The following is a 19,965-nucleotide window of genomic DNA, read 5'->3' on the forward strand; positions in this document are numbered from 1 at the left end:
ACTCATGGCAAAAGGACTGATAACGGCTCGTCTCAGAATAGAGTTTGCCTACTATAAACTGATTTCCTGTCTAGAACAGTTCGTTGAGATGTGGGGGCATGATAACCTCTTGTGTAGCATTGAGCAAGAATCACTGGTTTTATCTCTATAAGGAAAAAAAAACAAAAAAAACATGGGTTTCAATACTATTGAGTACCCAACGCATGAAATTTCTAGAAATGTCCTGAAGAATATGTGAGTGTACACAGAAGATTAAATAAAGGCTCCGTTAAAGGTCTCTCTCTCTCTCTCTGTCTCTCTCTCTCTCTCTCTCTCTCTCTTTCTCTCTCTCTCTCTCTCTCTCTCTCTCTCTCTCTCTCTCTCTCTCTCTCTCTCTCTCTCTCTCTCTCTCTCTCTCTCTCTCTCTCTCTCTCTAGTTACTACAGGGACCACTAAAGGCCCCCTAGTGGTCCTCAGAGTTACTTTATTTTATTTCCATTAACTGTGACCGCCATAATTATGTTTTTTTCTCATTTTGTTGTTTCTACACTACATTATTTTCTTATTTGGTAATTTGGATAAATATATATATATATATATATATATATATATATATATATATATATATATATATATATATATAATATGTTGTGGTTTCCGGACGTTGTTAAGTCATTTTCCATGACCATATAAATTATGGGTACGTTAGTTGATAAAAAATAAGTTAATTAAGTCCTTGGCAGACATTGAGTTAGGGATTATGTTAATGACATTTAGAAGATTTAGGACCCTTTCCTGGGGGTCTTTATGTGTGTAATCTGTGGTTTTATATATTTTAGATTTGAGCAGTGAACCCAGTGTCTCTGATGTCATGGACACTGGGTTCACTTCCTTCCTGGACTACATGTTGTCTCAGTAAAGCCGCAACTTTCACACTCGCTCACTCCCCTCGCTCACTACACTGTCATTTCAAAGCGACGGCACATTCCGCGATCACTAATGACGTGTATCAATTCAATTCAAAGGGCTTCATTGGCATGGGAAAACATACGTTTACATTGCCAAAGCAAAACTGGTGGAACAATACAGTGTCACACAGCTGGATCACTGGAACCGTACAGTCTACAGAATAGAAAATTCATCACTTTGTGCATGTAACCGAGGCCAATGTGTATGGTAACATGTAACTGAGGTCAATGTGTATGGTAACATGTAACCGAGGCCAATGTGTATGGTAACATGTAACCGAGGCCAATGTGTATGGTAACATGTAACCGAGTTCAATGTGTATGGTAACATGTAACCGAGGCCAATGTGTATGGTAACATGTAACCGAGGCCAATGTGTATGGTAACATGTAACCGAGGCCAATGTGTATGGTAACATGTAACCGAGTTCAATGTGAATGGTAACATGTAACCGAGGCCAATGTGTATGGTAACATGTAACCGAGGCCAATGTGTATGGTAACATGTAACCGAGTTCAATGTGTATGGTAACATGTAACCGAGGCCAATGTGTATGGTAACATGTAACCCAGGCCAATGTGTATGGTAACATGTAACCCAGGCCAATGTGTATGGTAACATGTAACCGAGGCCAATGTGTATGGTAACATGTAACCCAGGCCAATGTGTATGGTAACATGTAACCCAGGTCAATGTGTATGGTAACATGTAACCGAGGCCAATGTGTATGGTAACATGTAACCGAGGTCAATGTGTATGGTAACATGTAACCGAGGTCAATGTGTATGGTAACATGTAACCCAGGCCAATGTGTATGGTAACATGTAACCCAGGCCAATGTGTATGGTAACATGTAACCCAGGCCAATGTGTATGGTAACATGTAACCGAGGCCAATGTGTATGGTAACATGTAACCGAGGTCAATGTGTATGGTAACATGTAACCCAGGCCAATGTGTATGGTAACATGTAACCGAGGTCAATGTGTATGGTAACATGTAACCCAGGTCAATGTGTATGGTAACATGTAACCGAGGCCAATGTGTATGGTACCATGTAACCGAGGCCAATGTGTATGGTAACATGTAACCGAGGCCAATGTGTATGGTAACATGTAACCCAGGCCAATGTGTATGGTAACATGTAACCGAGGCCAATGTGTATGGTAACATGTAACCGAGGTCAATGTGTATGGTAACATGTAACCCAGGCCAATGTGTATGGTAACATGTAACCGAGGTCAATGTGTATGGTAACATGTAACCCAGGTCAATGTGTATGGTAACATGTAACCGAGGCCAATGTGTATGGTAACATGTAACCGAGGCCAATGTGTATGGTAACATGTAACCGAGGCCAATGTGTATGGTAACATGTAACCGAGGCCAATGTGTATGGTAACATGTAACTGAGGTCAATGTGTATGGTAACATGTAACCGAGGCCAATGTGTATGGTAACATGTAACTGAGGTCAATGTGTATGGTAACATGTAACCGAGGCCAATGTGTATGGTAACATGTAACTGAGGTCAATGTGTATGGTAACATGTAACCCAGGCCAATGTGTATGGTAACATGTAACCCAGGCCAATGTGTATGGTAACATGTGCAAGGCTATTTATTCCTGAAATTGAAATAGGGAATAAGCGCCAGGATGCGCAAACTTATATATTATAACGATATGATTGTGAAGGCATTCTTGACCTGCCCGCAGCCCGCGTTCCTTTTTGCTCATATAAATCCCACCCCCCCCAAACAGGGGAAAATGTGTCTCTTCAACAAACAGCTTTTTAGTTTAATGTTTGTGCGTGTGTGCGTGCATGTGTGTGTTGGACAGCGACTCAGCCGCAGCGGTAATGGATTTTTTTTTTGGGGGGGGGGGGGTGGTGTATAGTATCAGGTTTCAAGCAGTGTTTTCTGTGCCATATGTGGAAATGTACTTGAAATGTACAATGCTAGTACTTTTGAATCTCTGATGGAGTATATTTAAGCAATATTACACAATAGGGTGTGGTTTAACGTGATTATTGCCACGACAGTGATGTGGTAAGGAACGAGACTAAGTCGAGTTGTGTGTGTGTGTGAGCTGTGTCAACATGAACTCACGTTTTAAAAAAGCCTTTCTGTCGGTGCTCCCTGGAGCAGGAGGTGGAAGAGGAGTCAGGGTGTCGGTGCTCCCTGGAGTAGGAGGTGGAGTCAGGGTGTCGGTGCTCCCTGGAGCAGGAGGTGGAGTCAGGGTGTCGGTGCTCCCTGGAGCAGGAGGTGGAGGAGGAGTCAGGGTGTCGGTTTTCCCTGGAGCAGGAGGTGGAGGTGGAGTCAGGGTGTCGGTGCTCCCTGGAGCAGGAGGTGGAGGAGGAGTCAGGGTGTCGGTGCTCCCTGGAGCAGGAGGTGGAGTCAGGGTGTCTGTGCTCCCTGGAGCAGGAGGTGGAGTCAGAGTGTCGGTGCTCCCTGGAGCAGGAGGTGAAGCAGGAGCAGGAGGTGGAGTCAGAGTGTCAGTGCTCCCTGGAGCAGGACGTGGAGGAGGAGTCAGGGTGTCGGTGCTCCCTGGAGCAGGAGGTGGAGGAGGAGTCAGAGTGTCGGTGCTCCCTGGAGCAGGAGGTGGAGCCAGGGTGTCAGTGCTCCTCCTCGCCCTGGGAGCAGGAACAGGAGGTGGAACAGGAGGTGGAGGAGGAGTCAGGGTGTCGGTGCTCCCTGGAGCAGGAACAGGAACAGGAGGAGGTCTCAGGAGGTCACAGGCAGCAGAGATTCCCTCCTCGTGTCTTGAAAAAAGTCCACGTGTCACTTCAACGCATTCTGAAATGAAAAAAAACACACAAATTCTCTTTATTTTTTTAAGTATATTATTGGGAGCTTTTTGCCTTTATTGAGGGTTTTACAGTAGTTTGACAGGAAAGGGGGACAGAGATGGGGGAAGACACGCAGCAAAGGTCGTCGTGCTCGGGACTCGAACCCGCGACACGCTCATTACCAGCCTAGGGTGCCTGGACCACTCGGCCGGCCCAGGCCAAGTCCTCACGTATTCAAGAGTCCAGCGAGGCGACTCATGACTCTCTGTGACAAACGGCAGATGATATTTGAAACTATGACATAGCCTGTCGACCAATCATAAGAGGGGGCAGGGGCTAATTGAAGTTTGACGCTAAGCCACGGTCACGCCATTTTACGAAAACTCACGCTTTTGATAACTTTTCATCGTTAAGGACTTTTGTGTACGCTGAGCGAGTTTTATTTACAACTGAACATCCTGGGAGGAGGAATGTGTGTGCTCAGAGTCCCAGCATCTCTGCATGAATAGATTTACCTCCAAAGGAAGGTCTCTTGTTGGGCTCAGAGTCCCAGCATCTCTGCATGAATAGATTTACCTGCAAACGAAGGTCTCTTGTTGGGCTCAGTGTCCCAGCATCTCTGCATGAATAGATTTACCTGCAAACGAAGGTCTCTTGTTGGGCTCAGTGTCCCAGCATCTCTGCATGAGCTCCACCAGCTCTTTTAATCCAGCTGCTTTCTGGAAATCGATTTTTAAAAGTTCTGGTCTCTCTCCCTTTGGAATGTGGTACTCCAACATGGTCCGACCCACCCCTACATAAAATAGAGGAACATTTACATTACGTGTGTGTGTGTGCGTGTGCGTGTGCGTGTGCGTGTGCGTGCGTGCGTGCGTGTGTGTGCGCGTATAGTTTACCTGGATAGGGACTTTCTCCAGTGAGAATGGTCCAGAGAAGTATGCCGTAGCTAATAAAAAAGACGGGAAACATCCAAGCATTAGAAAGAGGTTTTCACACTATAAGAAAACGTGTGTCACTTCATTGTATTTATGACTGATGTGATGTAGTAGCAAAATAATTCACCTGTAAACATCGTAGGAGCGAACACGGTGGTATGTCGTTTCAAAACCCTCAGGGGGGGTGTAGGAGGCAGTGCCTCCTTTGTTTGTACGGTTGGTCGACTTGACACTGTTGGTCACCGTAGACAGGCCAAAATCTGCTATCTGTTGACAGAAAGAGGAGGCATTTATGATTTTGTTTAAATGCAGTGAAGAGAACTGTTCATTTCGAGAGCAAATTTGGATTTAGTTTTAGCCAGTCCTTTGAATACAGTTTCATTTAGTTTTTGTCAGATTTTAGTCACGTGAAATGTTTGTTGTAGTCTAGTTTTAGTCAACTAATAGGCAATTCACACTGAGACGGACTGAATCAGTTTCATTGGAACCGTTTCCGAATACGGTTGCCTGGTCCCCGATGGCCATGATTCACATTACCCGAGATTCAACAGCGCACCCGGGTACACTTGCATAACACACTTTAATCCTCCTGATGACGGTGTGCTTGATGGCTGGCGCGCACGGACACTGACCATCAAATGTGCGACATTGTCTCAAATAAATCCAGACACACTCAATTGCATTGCCTCTTTGCTGTTATACTACTTCACTGTCAGCCTGCCTGCTATTCACTGTGTCAGTCAGTCCTGTGCTACAGTGTCGTGTTTGATATTAGTTTGCTATGGATTCTACTTTAGCATTATTATAAATTTGTTTTACTTTGGAAACTATGCCAAGCAAAGCCCAAGAGCCACGTGCATCGGCTGTGTGTTTTTTTTTTGTTGATGCTTGGCTTGTCGACTAGAGATTGTCACGTTCTTAAAAAAACCCACTTCCTTCTTTAGGTATGCATGCATTCACATTGGAACGATCCGTATCTGAATACACTTCAACGGTCCAGAGACCCGCCCCCCATGCGGTCCTGCGAACGGTTGGGCAATCCGCTCCCGGGAACAGTACGCATCATTCACATTACCACAACATCTGCCAAGTGGTCCCGAGTGCGCACCCGGGACCATAGTGTGAATTCCCCCTAAATCTAAAGTTGGCCTAGCCGACTAAAATGTATTTAAGCGGGCCTTGATGGCGTCGTATGGAACACATTGTGAGCTTGCAGATCTGCTATACCCGAGTGCAACCGAGCATAAAATAACTTTAGTATTTTAGTTCTACTGGATCTCTTCTCCACTAGTCCCTCCCTGACATTTAGTTCTACTGGATCTCTTCTCCACTAGTCCCTCCCTGACATTTAGTTTTACTGGATCTCTTCTCCACTAGTCCCTCCCTGACATTTAGTTCTACTGGATGTATAATTATTACTTGCGCAAGCAGAGCGCGCAAGTAATGTGTTCGCCCGGTCTCCTTCGTCGTGACAGCTGTTCCGCCATTCGAGGCTTACGCAGAAAAACATCAAATCTGTGTCTGTTTTGCTGGACCAATGATGACGAAATTACCATATTTCTTACGTCATCATTTAGAGCTAGTCATACGTATACTATATACATAATCAGTAAAAAATAAAATAGCAAATTGTGCCTGATCTGCTGGGACCAGAGTACGTGGTGTGTATGTGTATGACTAGCTCTAAATGATGACGTAAGAAATATGGTCATTTCGTCATCATTGGTCCAGCAATACAGGCACAGATTTGATGTTTTTCTGCTTAAGCCTCAAATGGCGGAACAGCTGTCACGGTTTTTGGCGCAAAGTAACCACAGTATACCGCTAATCAACTTACAACTACACACTTTATACAGTATAGAGTATAGAGTATATATGTATACATATATAGTATATGCCTATATACTATATATATACTATATATATTTCTTACGTCATCATTTAGAGCTAGTCATACGTATACTATATACATAATCAGTAAAAAATTAAATAGCAAATTGTGCCTGATCTGCTGGGACCAGAGTACGTGGTGTGTATGTGTATGACTAGCTCTAAATGATGACGTAAGAAATATGGTCATTTCGTCATCATTGGTCCAGCAACACAGGCACAGATTTGATGTTTTTCTGCGTAAGCCTCAAATGGCGGAACAGCTGTCACGGTTTTTGGCGCAAAGTAACCACAGTATACCGCTAATCAACTTACAACTACACACTTTATACAGTATAGAGTATAGAGTATATATGTATACATATATAGTATATGCCTATATACTATATATATATACTATATATAATTCTTACATCATCATTTAGAGCTAGTCATACGTATACTATATACATAATCAGTAAAAATAAAATAGCAAATTGTGCCTGATCTGCTGGGACCAGAGTACGTGGTGTGTATGTGTATGACTAGCTCTAAATGATGACGTAAGAAATATGGTCATTTCGTCATCATTGGTCCAGCAACACGGGCACAGATTTGATGTTTTTCTGCGTAAGCCTCAAATGGCGGAACAGCTGTCACGGTTTTTGGCGCAAAGTAACCACAGTATACCGCTAATCAACTTACAACTACACACTTTATACAGTATAGAGTATAGAGTATATATGTATACATATATAGTATATGCCTATATACTATATATATACTATATATATTTCTTACGTCATCATTTAGAGCTAGTCATACGTATACTATATACATAATCAGTAAAAAATAAAATAGCAAATTGTGCCTGATCTGCTGGGACCAGAGTACGTGGTGTGTATGTGTATGACTAGCTCTAAATGATGACGTAAGAAATATGGTCATTTCGTCATCATTGGTCCAGCAACACAGGCACAGATTTGATGTTTTTCTGCGTAAGCCTCAAATGGCGGAACAGCTGTCACGGTTTTTGGCGCAAAGTAACCACAGTATACCGCTAATCAACTTACAACTACACACTTTATACAGTATAGAGTATAGAGTATATATGTATACATATATAGTATATGCCTATATACTATATATATACTATATATATTTCTTACGTCATCATTTAGAGCTAGTCATACGTATACTATATACATAATCAGTAAAAAATAAAATAGCAAATTGTGCCTGATCTGCTGGGACCAGAGTATGTGGTGTGTATGTGTATGACTAGCTCTTAATGATGACGTAAGAAATTTGGTCATTTGGTGGTCATTTGGTCCAGCAAACCAGGCACAGATTTGCTGTTTTCTTGCATAAACATCAAATGGCGGAACAGCTGTCACGATTTTTGGCGCAAGGTAACCACAGTATACCGCTAATCAACTTACAATTACACACTTTATACAGTATAGAGTATATATGTATACGTATATAGTATATGCCTATATACTATATATATATATACTATATATATTTCTTACGTCATCGTATACTATATACATAATCAGTAAAAAATAAAATAGCAAATTGTGCCTGATCTGCTGGGACCAGAGTATGTGGTGTGTATGTGTATGACTAGCTCTTAATGATGACGTAAGAAATTTGGTCATTTCGTCATCATTGGTCCAGCAACACGGGCACAGATTTGATGTTTTTCTGCGTAAGCCTCAAATGGCGGAACAGCTGTCACGGTTTTTGGCGCAAAGTAACCACAGTATACCGCTAATCAACTTACAACTACACACTTTATACAGTATAGAGTATAGAGTATATATGTATACATATATAGTATATGCCTATATACTATATATATATACTATATATATTTCTTACGTCATCATTTAGAGCTAGTCATACGTATACTATATACATAATCAGTAAAAAATAAAATAGCAAATTGTGCCTGATCTGCTGGGACCAGAGTACGTGGTGTGTATGTGTATGACTAGCTCTTAATGATGACGTAAGAAATTTGGTCATTTGGTGGTCATTTGGTCCAGCAAACCAGGCACAGATTTGCTGTTTTCTTGCATAAACATCAAATGGCGGAACAGCTGTCACGGTTTTTGGCGCAAGGTAACCACAGTATACCGCTAATCAACTTACAATTACACACTTTATACAGTATAGAGTATATATGTATACGTATATAGTATATGCCTATATACTATATATATATACTATATATATTTCTTACGTCATCGTATACTATATACATAATCAGTAAAAAATTAAATAGCAAATTGTGCCTGATCTGCTGGGACCAGAGTACGTGGTGTGTATGTGTATGACTAGCTCTTAATGATGACGTAAGAAATTTGGTCATTTGGTGGTCATTTGGTCCAGCAAAACAGGCACAGATTTGATGTTTTTCTGCATAAACATTGAATGGCGGAACAGCTGTCACGGTTTTTGGCGCAAAGTAACCACAGTATACCGCTAATCAACTTACAACTACACACTTTATACAGTATAGAGTATAGAGTATATATGTATACGTATATAGTATATGTCTATATACTATATATATACTATATATATTTCTTACGTCATCATTTAGAGCTAGTCATACGTATACTATATACATAATCAGTAAAACAAAAATAGCAAATTGTGCCTGATCTGCTGGGACCAGAGTATGTGGTGTGTATATGTATGACTAGCTCTTAATAATGACGTAAGAAATATGGTAATTTGTGGTCATTTGGTCCCAGCAAACCAGGCACAGATTTTCAGTTTTCTTGCATAAACATCAAATGGCGGAACAGCTGGGGGATATCAACACATATCAATGATTTATTTGTCTCTGAAAAACTAAAAAGGGATCCAGAATATATCTACAACGATAAAACAGTATTTCTTATATAGATAGAAACTTGAACCATACTTAATAATACTAGGTGTTTATATGCATAAAGTAGGTAGGTAGCAAATAGTTACATCTAAACATTAATCATTTCAAACGTTCCTTCACAGAGATACTGAAATTTGACAGTTTACAGCGGTCGAAAGGACTTGCGCGCTCTGCTTGCGCACTAGTTGGCCATTCATGGCCTACTAGTGTGCAACAAGCAAGTATGCACTCGACAGAGTGCAGTTCTAGTTGTATATTGTGTACCTTGGCATTGAAGTCGGAATCCAGCAGGATATTGGCTGGTTTCAGGTCCATGTGCACAAGGTTCTTCTTACAGTGGAGGAAGTCCATGGCTAGCGCCACCTGGTAGGCTATACGGAACGCCAGGGGCCAGGGTGGAGGTTTAGACTGGGTCTGTAGAAAGGTTCAGAATAGTTTTGGATTTAGTGTTAGCTTTAGTTCTATTATTATCCCCCCCCCCCAGCAGCAGGATGCATAACGGTCAGAGTAAGTAGGCCTGTCGTGTACTATAGGGCAGTGGTTCCCAAACTTTTCTGGCCATGCACCCCCTGTTACCTCCTGACCTAGCTGACGCACCCCCACATGGAAATAAGAATTGCATAAGCTATATAGAGACATATATTTCCTATGCACATAAAATGAACCTGAATATGGCATATATATACAGCATAAGCTATATTATACATATAGGCCTACTTGCCACAATATGTTAATATATTTTAAATAAAACCATAGCACCACCATTAGCCTTTTCATGTCACACACCCTCTAGAAGGTTCTTGCGCACCAAGGGGTGCACGTACCACAGTTTGGGAACCACCAATGTGTACTTAAAACTCAATAAAAGATCAATATACAGAGCACAGATAAATATAATTTCAAACAATTTCTAAACACACAACACACTTTTAGTTAGTTAACGTCTTTGTTCTTTTATTCTAGTTTTGATTTAGGTCAGTTGACGAAGATGCGTTTTCAGTTTTAGTTGTGGTTATGTAGTTAGTTTCAGTTGAATTATAAAGACCTTGGTGAGCAGAAAGGACTCCAGGCAGCCTCCCTCCATCAGCTCCATCACTATACCCTGCACCTCTTTGTCCATCAAGGGGGGCCGGCCGCGGTACATCCCATAGACCCTGGGAACAAACTCCTCTGCGTCTTCCATGTGTGTTGCCTCGCGACACAAGGCAGAAAACAACGTACCAGAGCTGCAGTACGGGGTCAGTTTAGGAGTTAGAACCCAAAATGTTATAATAATATATAATGTTATAATTATGTAAAACTGACTAAGATCATGAATAAAATAATAGTGTGAATGAAGATAATTAATCAATGATGGATACATTATGTAGCTCATTGTCATCATACCTGTCATCATTATTAAGCACCTTAATGGCCACTTTGCCCAGGAGCTTGTGTGTGGCCTTAAAGACCCACCCAAAGCCCCCTGAGCCCAGTAGTTTCCAGTCCTCCAGACTGTCGTCGCCAATTGGCCCTTTGCCACTCTCTGCCATCTCTCACCGAAATCTAGAGGGAGACAAAGTACAGGAAAATCATTGTATCATTCAAATACAGTATATTTATAGCACTTTATAGCAGACTAAGGCCCTCATTTATCAATTGAGTGTAAAATCTGCCACAGATTCGAGTGTAGGTTTCGTAGTACACCCACGTCGCCACGGCATTTATAAAGTGATCGCAAACAGCTGATCCTTCCTTAATTTTGTTCCGACGTTAATAAATGTGACGGCTGAAATCTATCTGGCACGCCCTATGAAATCAAGCCTCGCCCTCGTTTTTGCGACATGCAATACTGCAATACGACCAAACAACGTGTTGGAATAATGATCTGAATTGTGTATATATATATTTTATTATTGATAGCTCTTATTGTGAAGTACAAACCCCAGACCGGAAGTGCCTATTATCTATGTGTATATAACCTGATGTGAATAAATCTGTCAGTGACGTGTGTCGTACTGATCCAGCAACACTTAGCTGATGCGTCCTGGTGTGTTTATTTATTTACTCTAGTGTTATTCCTCCGTCTACTATTTCTTCACTTCTATATTTCTGGTACAACACGCTATTACAGCTGTGAAACTCAACAGGTTATGGGCCCAGAGAGACCGGATTTATTTACGAGGTGAAAAGTTTGTTGTAGGCGTGCTTTGCCGAGCTAGTCTCGAGTTAGGCTAACAACAGAAGAACAGAACCATGCGGGCTGCTTCGAGTGGTCAAGATTGTGTTTCGACGGAGATGCAGAGAGATATATACTGTGGGAGACGATGTTGGGACATCTGAGACTGCGAGGGCTGAAGAGCACCATATTGAATGCGCCTGACGACGGCGACAATGTGGACGCCGAAAGAAATGAGGAGGCGTATGCTGATTTTATTCAAGTGCTCGACGATAAAAGTTTGTCTTTAATTGTGCATGCAGCAGATGATGGGAGGAAGGCGTTGAAGATTCTGAACGATCACTAATGCTGGTAAGAGAAAACCAAGAGTGTACACAGAGCTTACGTCGCTCCAGAAAGCTGCTAATGAAACAATTACTGACTATATTATACGAGCAGCACTGCACTGAGGAAATTGAAGAATGCGGAAGAGACTATAAGTGACGGCTTATTGACAGCTATGATTCTGAAGGGGCTGCCAGAGTCATACAAGCCATTTTTATCCACATTACACAAAGTGATGACAAGAAGACCTTCGCTGAGTTTAAGACCGCAAGCTGAGGAGTTATGAGCGCACTGATAAGTTCAGTGGCAAGTGCAACTCTCAAGCTGAGGAGTTATGAGCGCACTGATAAGTTCAGTGGCAAGTGCAACTCCGTCGGTGAAGACAGCGTGATGAAAGGCAAAGACATGAAACTGTGCTGTTACAACTGCGGCCAGAGGGGGGCATAGCTTTCGAGTGAGAGGATGTTGCCGGCCAGAGAAAACAGACAGTGGTGCAGTCTTTGCAAAAGTTCCACGCATAACGATACAAACTGCAGGCGGAGAAGACGGAGGGACAACGTCAACGTGACGCAGGATGATAAGAGGAGCACACGTTCACCTTCAAGGTGGGCAAAGTGAACCGCGACTTGGACGGCGCCGGGAGACCGAAGCAGAGACTATGTCAGGGCATTGCTCTGAGCATTGGGCTGATGGTCGTCACCGGGGCTACTTCACACATTGTGACCGACGTGAAGAAGTTCCGAAACTTCTACGAGAGTTTCGAGCCACCGAAGCATGTTCTAGAGTTGGCTGATGGAGTGAGGGCCTCTGGCATAGCGCTGAAGAGAGGTAGGCTACTGCAAACATTTGGCTGAGAGATAACAATGGTCGAGAGGTGGAAACGATGCAGAAGGGGGTGCTATACGTTCCATCCTTTCCCCAAGACATTTTATCAGTCAATGCAGTTATAGCTAACGGAGCCACAGTCATATTCAAAGAGGGACAGAAAAAGCTCATCCATAAAAACGGTATGACATTCAACATTAAGGTACATGACAGATTGTTTTATTTAAACACTGTAGAGATAAATTCTGATGTTGATGAATGTCATGGGTGTTATAATATAAAACGTGGCATGAAATTCTAGGCCATTGCAACTGCGAAGATGTGTTGAAATTGCAAAATGTAACTAAGGGGGTATGGAAATTAAAGGCAAAGTTGATATTTCCAAATTGTCATGTGTGCACAAAAGGTAAATTTGCTCAGAGCCGAAACAGAGCCAGACCAAAGGGCTAAAGCTGCACTAGAATTTGTACACAGTACACACTGATTTATCTGGACTGATCCAACAGCTAAAGATGGATTCAAATACACTAGCATTTACTGATGACCAAGATGATGTAACCTTTGGTTATTGTTACAGAGTTATGAGAGAACATGATGTATTTACCCTGACTATACTGCCAGAGGGCAAGAATGCAGTGGGGGATGCAAACAGAAACAGGGTGATGCATGATTGTCATAACGCAGTAAAACAAAAGAAAGGGAAACAAGTGGTCATTTTGTGTTTGATTTTGTGTTTGATTATTTGTATGTGATTCTGTGATTTATTTAATCTGCTATTTTTTGAGTATTTGAAGTTGTATTATTGCAACCAGTAATTTGATGTGGTGATAGATGTAAAAGAGATGCTTACATTTTGCACATATTTATTGAATTATTGGTATTGAAATGGATTATTTTATGTGTTAAAGATTTGTTTGAAGAGACGTATGCATTTTGTGTTCTATTGTGAAAAGAAGAGAGGGGAGAAAATGTGTATATAAGAGATGTATGAAAAAGAAAATATATCCAATGTGAGATCAAGTGGGGGTGTTGGAATAATGATCTGAATTGTGTATATATATATTTTTATTATTGATAGCTCTTATTGTAACTGCCAGTGTCAGTTGGTTCTTTTAACTTAAGTCAGGTCTTTACTTTGGAAGTTTGTTATTTTTCTTTGTTTATTTGTGTTGTCTTATTTTGACACTTCCTGTAGACTTAGGATACCTTTATTGTGAAACTTCCTGTTAGAGTGCATATATAGCTGAAGCATGTTGGCTTCACTCACCTCAGAGACACTCAGCCAGAGTGACACAGTGAGACACAGCATGTTTGAGGCAGCAGAGCCACTTGGTATGAGACTTGTTTGCAACTTCATGTTTAACCCAGTTGATTTGATATTGTTTTAATGTTTTGTAGATTCAGTATGTAGTTTTGTAGATTCAGTATGTAGGTTTGTAGATTCAGTATGTAGGTTTGTAGATTCAGTATGTAGTTTTGTAGATTCAGTATGTAGTTTTGTAGATCCAGTATACAGCTTGTAGATTCAGTATATAATGTAAAGCTGTTTATATTGTTTACAGTGCCTGCTTTTGCTGTGTCCGATGTGCCAAGTATCGTTATCCCAAGAGTGTTGGTATGAAGTTCAAGGTGGCATTCGATTCAACCCCTAGCCCCTCGATTAGCGGAGCGAGGTATATGATTTGTTTGTTCTGTTTTGGGTTCATTTACTTTAGGTCTAATTAATTGTATTGTGGGTTGATGGTTCGTTTGATATATCTCTGTTATGGACTTATGGTACATTCTTGGTAATTTATTGGTCAACTCTTGAAATGTTTGAGTTGTCGTATCACTGCATTAATTACGTAACTCAACCATTTTATTTATTGTAGGCTACTATTGAAAGTGATATGTAATGCACAGATGTTATTGTTGTTGAAGACTATGAGAAAATGTCATGATTGTAATAGTATTTATATTCTATTTTTGTAGTTTTCACGGTGTACCAGGAAACATCTTCTGTGCTGAAGACAAATAAACTACACCCGTTGAGACCATCCACTTCTCATTATTTCATAATTCGAGGGCGCTTACACTTATTGTGAAGTACAAACCCCAGACCGGAAGTGCCTATTATCTATGTGTATATAACCTGATGTGAATAAATCTGTCAGTGACGTGTGTCGTACTGATCCAGCAACACTTAGCTGATGCCTCCTGGTGTGTTTATTTATTTACTCTAGTGTTATTCCTCCGTCTACTATTTCTTCACTTCTATATTTCTGGTACAACACGCTATTACAGCTGTGAAACTCAACACAACGCATGGTAACCTATAGTTACACAATGGAAAAAGCAAATAAAAAGGTTCCCCCTTGCTGCCCGCCTCACCCCCCCCCCCCCCCCCCCCCCTCTCATATACACACACACACAGGCGCACGCACACGCAACTTGCAAGCCCAACTGGTGTGTTATTGTATCTTAAATATATAAAGAACGATCACCTGCATTAATTAAAGAAAGGCCTAGCCTGTCTGTTTCTCCTCTCGCCTCGCTTGCCTTTCTGGTTAGTAAACCACAGCATGCAAGCCGCCTTTGTTTTAAATGGTCCCCCAAACCGTCCACACTTCACACCTAACGGCCGGGGATGCGCCCCCAACCCCCCCATTCCGAAACACCGCCATTCAGAAAGGGTTAACCCCGTCAAGCTCTCCGCCCCTTCACCCCACCCCCCCCGGAGTTATTAGTATTACCGTAATAATAAAAAAAATAAAAAACAAAGCTACAGTACATACAGTAAAGCGTTTACAAGTATACTGTACAAAACCACATATTAATAATACTGTACAGGGTTCCAGGTATTTTAAAATACAGGCCTAGAAAAGCTAATTTGGAAATAAAATGTTTGGATATAATTTAATAAATAACAACCTAACAATAGCAATAGCATCCCAGCAACCCCTCTCACGTTCCCTCTCTCTCTCTCTCCCTCCCTCCGTAAGTCCATATATATTATATATATATCTCTCTCTCTCTCTCTCTCTCTCCGTCTCTCTCTCTATCTCTCTCTCTCTCTCTCTCTCTAATAATAATAATATAGTGCGGACATTGGCCTTGGTCTTTTTTCCATGTTCTCTTGCTTGGGGGGATCGATAGCATTCAATATCCTCCAATATCCTGCATAGGCCTGGAAATGGGGTGTAGAAGGGGAAAGAAAGCTCCACCTGGCCGGAGCGCACAGTCCCGCAACGTATACTCATACTCACTCACTCACTCAGGTTTTTATTCATAACGAGTCATACTCATAACCTACTGTTAGTACTGTAAGCTGAGTCATAACCTACTGTAAGCTACTGCCATATGTCTCCAAACTAGCTGCCTGCATTTTTCAGAGCACACAGACACAAATAAAATAAAAACCACATTCGCAGACGCTATTTATGGTTAGGTGAAATAGACAGGCTATACTATGCATGCAGACAAACTGCCATTGTCCAGAGCACACAGACACATCCAAAAAGTCTAACACAAATAAAATAAAAATACAACCACATTCGTAACAGCGCAAGTCCAGTCAAATAGACCACGTTCCCTGTCCTCTTGTACACATGCAGATCAGGCATTCAGGCATTCAAATGCAAACTTGTTTTCACCTGCCAGGTATGGCTACTGTATGCTTAGGCTACTATAGTTCACAATGAAAAGGAGTAGGCCTATAGCCTATATCAGATGACTCAGTGCAATCATATGGCATTTAAACATGCTCTTCTGTTTATAATCTAAACACATGTAACACGTTTAAAAAGTGTTATACAAATAAGTGTTTAGAACCTGCTGTGCGTAAATACTGCACTGTTATTAATAACAGCGTAAATAAATGATTAATGCCATTGGTAGCACAATGCAAATCCTCAAAGAAAATGCGTCTTGCTAATGGATACATTTGGATTGGATATTTTACAATATGATAACGGCAACAATATGCGGGGGTTTCGCCGTCCACCGAGGAACAAGAGGCGTGCATTGTATAGTATCAATATTGCAATGAAGAAATAAGTCCAGTAATCAAAGACAGACATACAGACAGGTGCACTGTTTACTTTGAAGTGAAAAAACAGAGTGAAAATGAGGGTAAAAGTGCATTCTCATTATTCTCCAACGGTGAGGAAATTATGGACAAAAAAAGATTACTTGACGTCCATTATACAGTAGGCCTATCTCAAAAGTGACGGCCTGCAAAATAAAATGTGTCATCGACGGGAGGAAACACTACCGGTAATTTCTCTTTTTTTAACGAAAATGTGAGCCCAGGTTTCGGGTGTGGACAGACAGACAGACAGACAGACAGACAGACAGATAGACCGACAGGTCCCCACGTTCAGCACCACAGGCAGCTCCTCATCACCAGACAGACAGGTGGGCGCGTTAAAATTGACAATGTCAATTTGACATACCAATAAAGCATTAAATTCGCCTAGGCCAATGAGTTTGAGGCAATCGTAATTTATTGGAATCACATGTTAATCAATCAAGTTTACGTCTATAAAAGAGCGCGGCCCACCACCACCAGTGATAATTCTCTTTTACAAAACATCATGGCATACATACAGGTGGACAACAGTCGCGGAGGGAAAACCCTGGTTATCGAACCATTTCGTTACCTCCGAAATAAAACCACCCCAGCCAAAATATATTGGCGTTGCGCCCACCCTGGGTGCAACGTGACCGTCCACACACGGTGGCTTGACGTCCATGAGGACAATCCAGCCATCACCATCCTAATGCCGCCAGGTGACCATGACCACGCGGGAGAGGCGGATTTGGTCGCCACCACGGCTATACTTGAGCAGATGCTCAACCTGGTGGCGGCCGATCCAACAATCCCCGTGAAGCGGGTATATGACCAGGTCGTTGCCCAAACAGCCGATATGGAAAACATCCTCCCCCCCTTTAACGCGGTGAAAACCCGTCTGGAGAGACGGCGGGCCGGGCTAATGCCTCCCATCTCCCGCAGAGTAGAGGACGTCGCCGTGGATGGGGAATGGGCCTTCACCTGGGGAGGGGAGGCCTTCCTCACCAGGCACAACCTGCAGCACCATTTTCTGGTGTTTGGGACAGACGACAACGTCCAGAAACTGAGTCAATGTGACCAGGTGAGAACCCCTCTTCCATAAAACGTTGTGTAAGTGAAATGAAATGTAGCCAATAAGCCAAACCAAACCTTTTACATATTACGCACACGGTGCATAAATTACGCACCGCGTGTAAAAGGTTAACCACCTAACCTTAATTGGCTTTAACCAGCGGTGCGTCGCCCCGCCAATCCGAACCATGCTTGATCATGCAAAATGTGCTGGGCCGAATATTTTTAATAAGGGTTTCCCGCAATAATATGATACAGGTCTATAGTTTATATCAGTATTAATAAAATGCATTTGAATGTTGTTTTAAATATACATGGACGCCACGTTCAGATAGTGCCCGAGGCCCTTCTACCAGTTTGCCACGATACATGGCCTCTACATGGGCAGGGTGGTGCCATTTGTTTGAGTGGGAAGACCGAGGCCATGTATCGGGCAGTCCTCCGCCATGTTAAGAGGAGGGTGGCGCGGGTCACAGAAGAACGGTAAGTGTGTTTGTGTGTGTGTGTGTGTGTGTGTGTGTGTGTGTGTGTGTGTGTGTGTGTCGACGCTCATAGCCCATAAGATAATGTCACTGCACCTGGCTTTTTAATATTTTATGGAAACTGGAATAATCATTTTTTTCCTTTTTTTTAACACCTGTCCGTCCATCCATCCATCCATTCATTCATTTACAAGATGGAGCCCTGACAAAGTCCTGCCGGACTACGAGATGGGCCTGATGAATGCCTTCAGGGAGGAGCTGCCCGACACCAGGATTACTGGATGCTTTTTCCACCTGTGCCAGAGCCTTTGGCGTAAGGTGCAGGACGTTGGCTTGGCAGGGCAGTGTTGCATGGTGTATTATGTTAAAAATATAAAAAAGTGATTTTGTGTGATTTCTTCAAAATGTATAGGTGTTGTAGGTTACATAATAAATAAATACATTTAACATTAATAATATGCAGATAATGTAGACAATTATAATTATAATTGTTATAACAATATTACCATTCATTCGGGTATAAGCTTTTTTTTCTTTTGTAAAAGATACTATATTGAGTGTTGAGTGCTTGTGAAATTAATAAGTAACTTTTATTTCTTCACTCAACTTTTGCAGGTCCATACAGGCAGGACAGGCCCCTGCGAGCATGGGTCAGGAAGGTTATGGCGACGGGCTACTGCCATCCTGAGGCAGACTTTCAGGGCCTTTACAGGGAGCAGAGAGACCCGCCGCCAGCTCCGCCGCTACCCCGCGATAGGTGATTTCCTCCGCTACATGGAGGAGACCTACGTAGGGGAGCGGGCACTGTTCAAACCTCCAATCTGGTGTGTTCATCGCCGTCACTCGGACAACGCGGTGGAGGGTAAGAACTTATTTATTTACTTTATTATTATTATTATTATTACCCTAATTATAAATTTCTCTTTCTAAAGCTGTTGTAGTTGCTTCAATATCTCCATGTGCCATGTGTCCTGCATGTATCCTATTAGTGCTATGATTATTACAGGTTTCCATCACAGATGGAATGTCAGAGTAGGCAGGCGCCACCCGTCCCTCTGGGTATTCATCAGGATAATGAAAGACGAACAGAGGCTGGTGGAGACGGTGTGCGCTCACCTTGAACGCGGGGATCGACCACCACTCCAGCGACCGAAGTGGCGCCGGTTGGAGGAGAGGTTTGAGAGTTTATTCATATAGAAAAAATAAATAATAAAAGGCTGTAGGCATGGGGTCCAAGGAGCATGGAGGCTTTGGCCTGAGCTTAGTTTGGTCATTTGAGGAGCATTCACAGGGGAGCAGGGGGGGGGGGGGGGGGGTGTGGCGATGTGAAGCTGAAATACAGTGGACTGGAGTCGGCTTGTTATTATAGAACTTATTGTGCACAACAAAAATGTGTTTACCGGCTACCAACATTAATGTTACTATATTCATGTATTATGAACTATAATGGTTTTCTCCAACAGGCTTCAGAGGCTCAGGCGCCAGTACCGCCGAGGACAAAGAACTCTGGACCAGTACTGGAATGCAGTCCAGCACTGCATCCACAACTTTGTGTAGTCTGTCTGTCTGTCTGTCTGTCTGTCTGTATTTTTAACTAAGTTATAATAA

General features: G+C 42.2%; 1 protein-coding gene across 1 annotated transcript; it reads right to left on the reverse strand.

Annotated features, from left to right (window-relative positions):
* Window positions 1-2,903: 2,903 nt before the first annotated feature.
* LOC310856029 (ankyrin repeat and protein kinase domain-containing protein 1-like) lies at window positions 2,904-10,987 on the reverse strand (the record flags this gene model as incomplete). The annotated part of the gene is made up of 8 exons (XM_083761247.1): window positions 10,833-10,987; window positions 10,492-10,672; window positions 9,711-9,860; window positions 4,797-4,936; window positions 4,631-4,680; window positions 4,372-4,527; window positions 3,055-3,741; window positions 2,904-2,920 (listed from the first exon to the last, which is right to left on the reverse strand). Exons 1-8 carry the CDS (start codon window positions 10,976-10,978, stop codon window positions 2,904-2,906), a joined length of 1,527 nt encoding a protein of 508 aa, XP_083617373.1. The 5' UTR covers window positions 10,979-10,987.
* Window positions 10,988-19,965: the final 8,978 nt, after the last annotated feature.

This window comes from Protomyctophum parallelum (genome assembly GCF_964188405.1).
Source record: "Protomyctophum parallelum genome assembly, chromosome: 3".
In the NCBI taxonomy this organism is placed as follows: domain Eukaryota; kingdom Metazoa; phylum Chordata; class Actinopteri; order Myctophiformes; family Myctophidae; genus Protomyctophum; species Protomyctophum parallelum.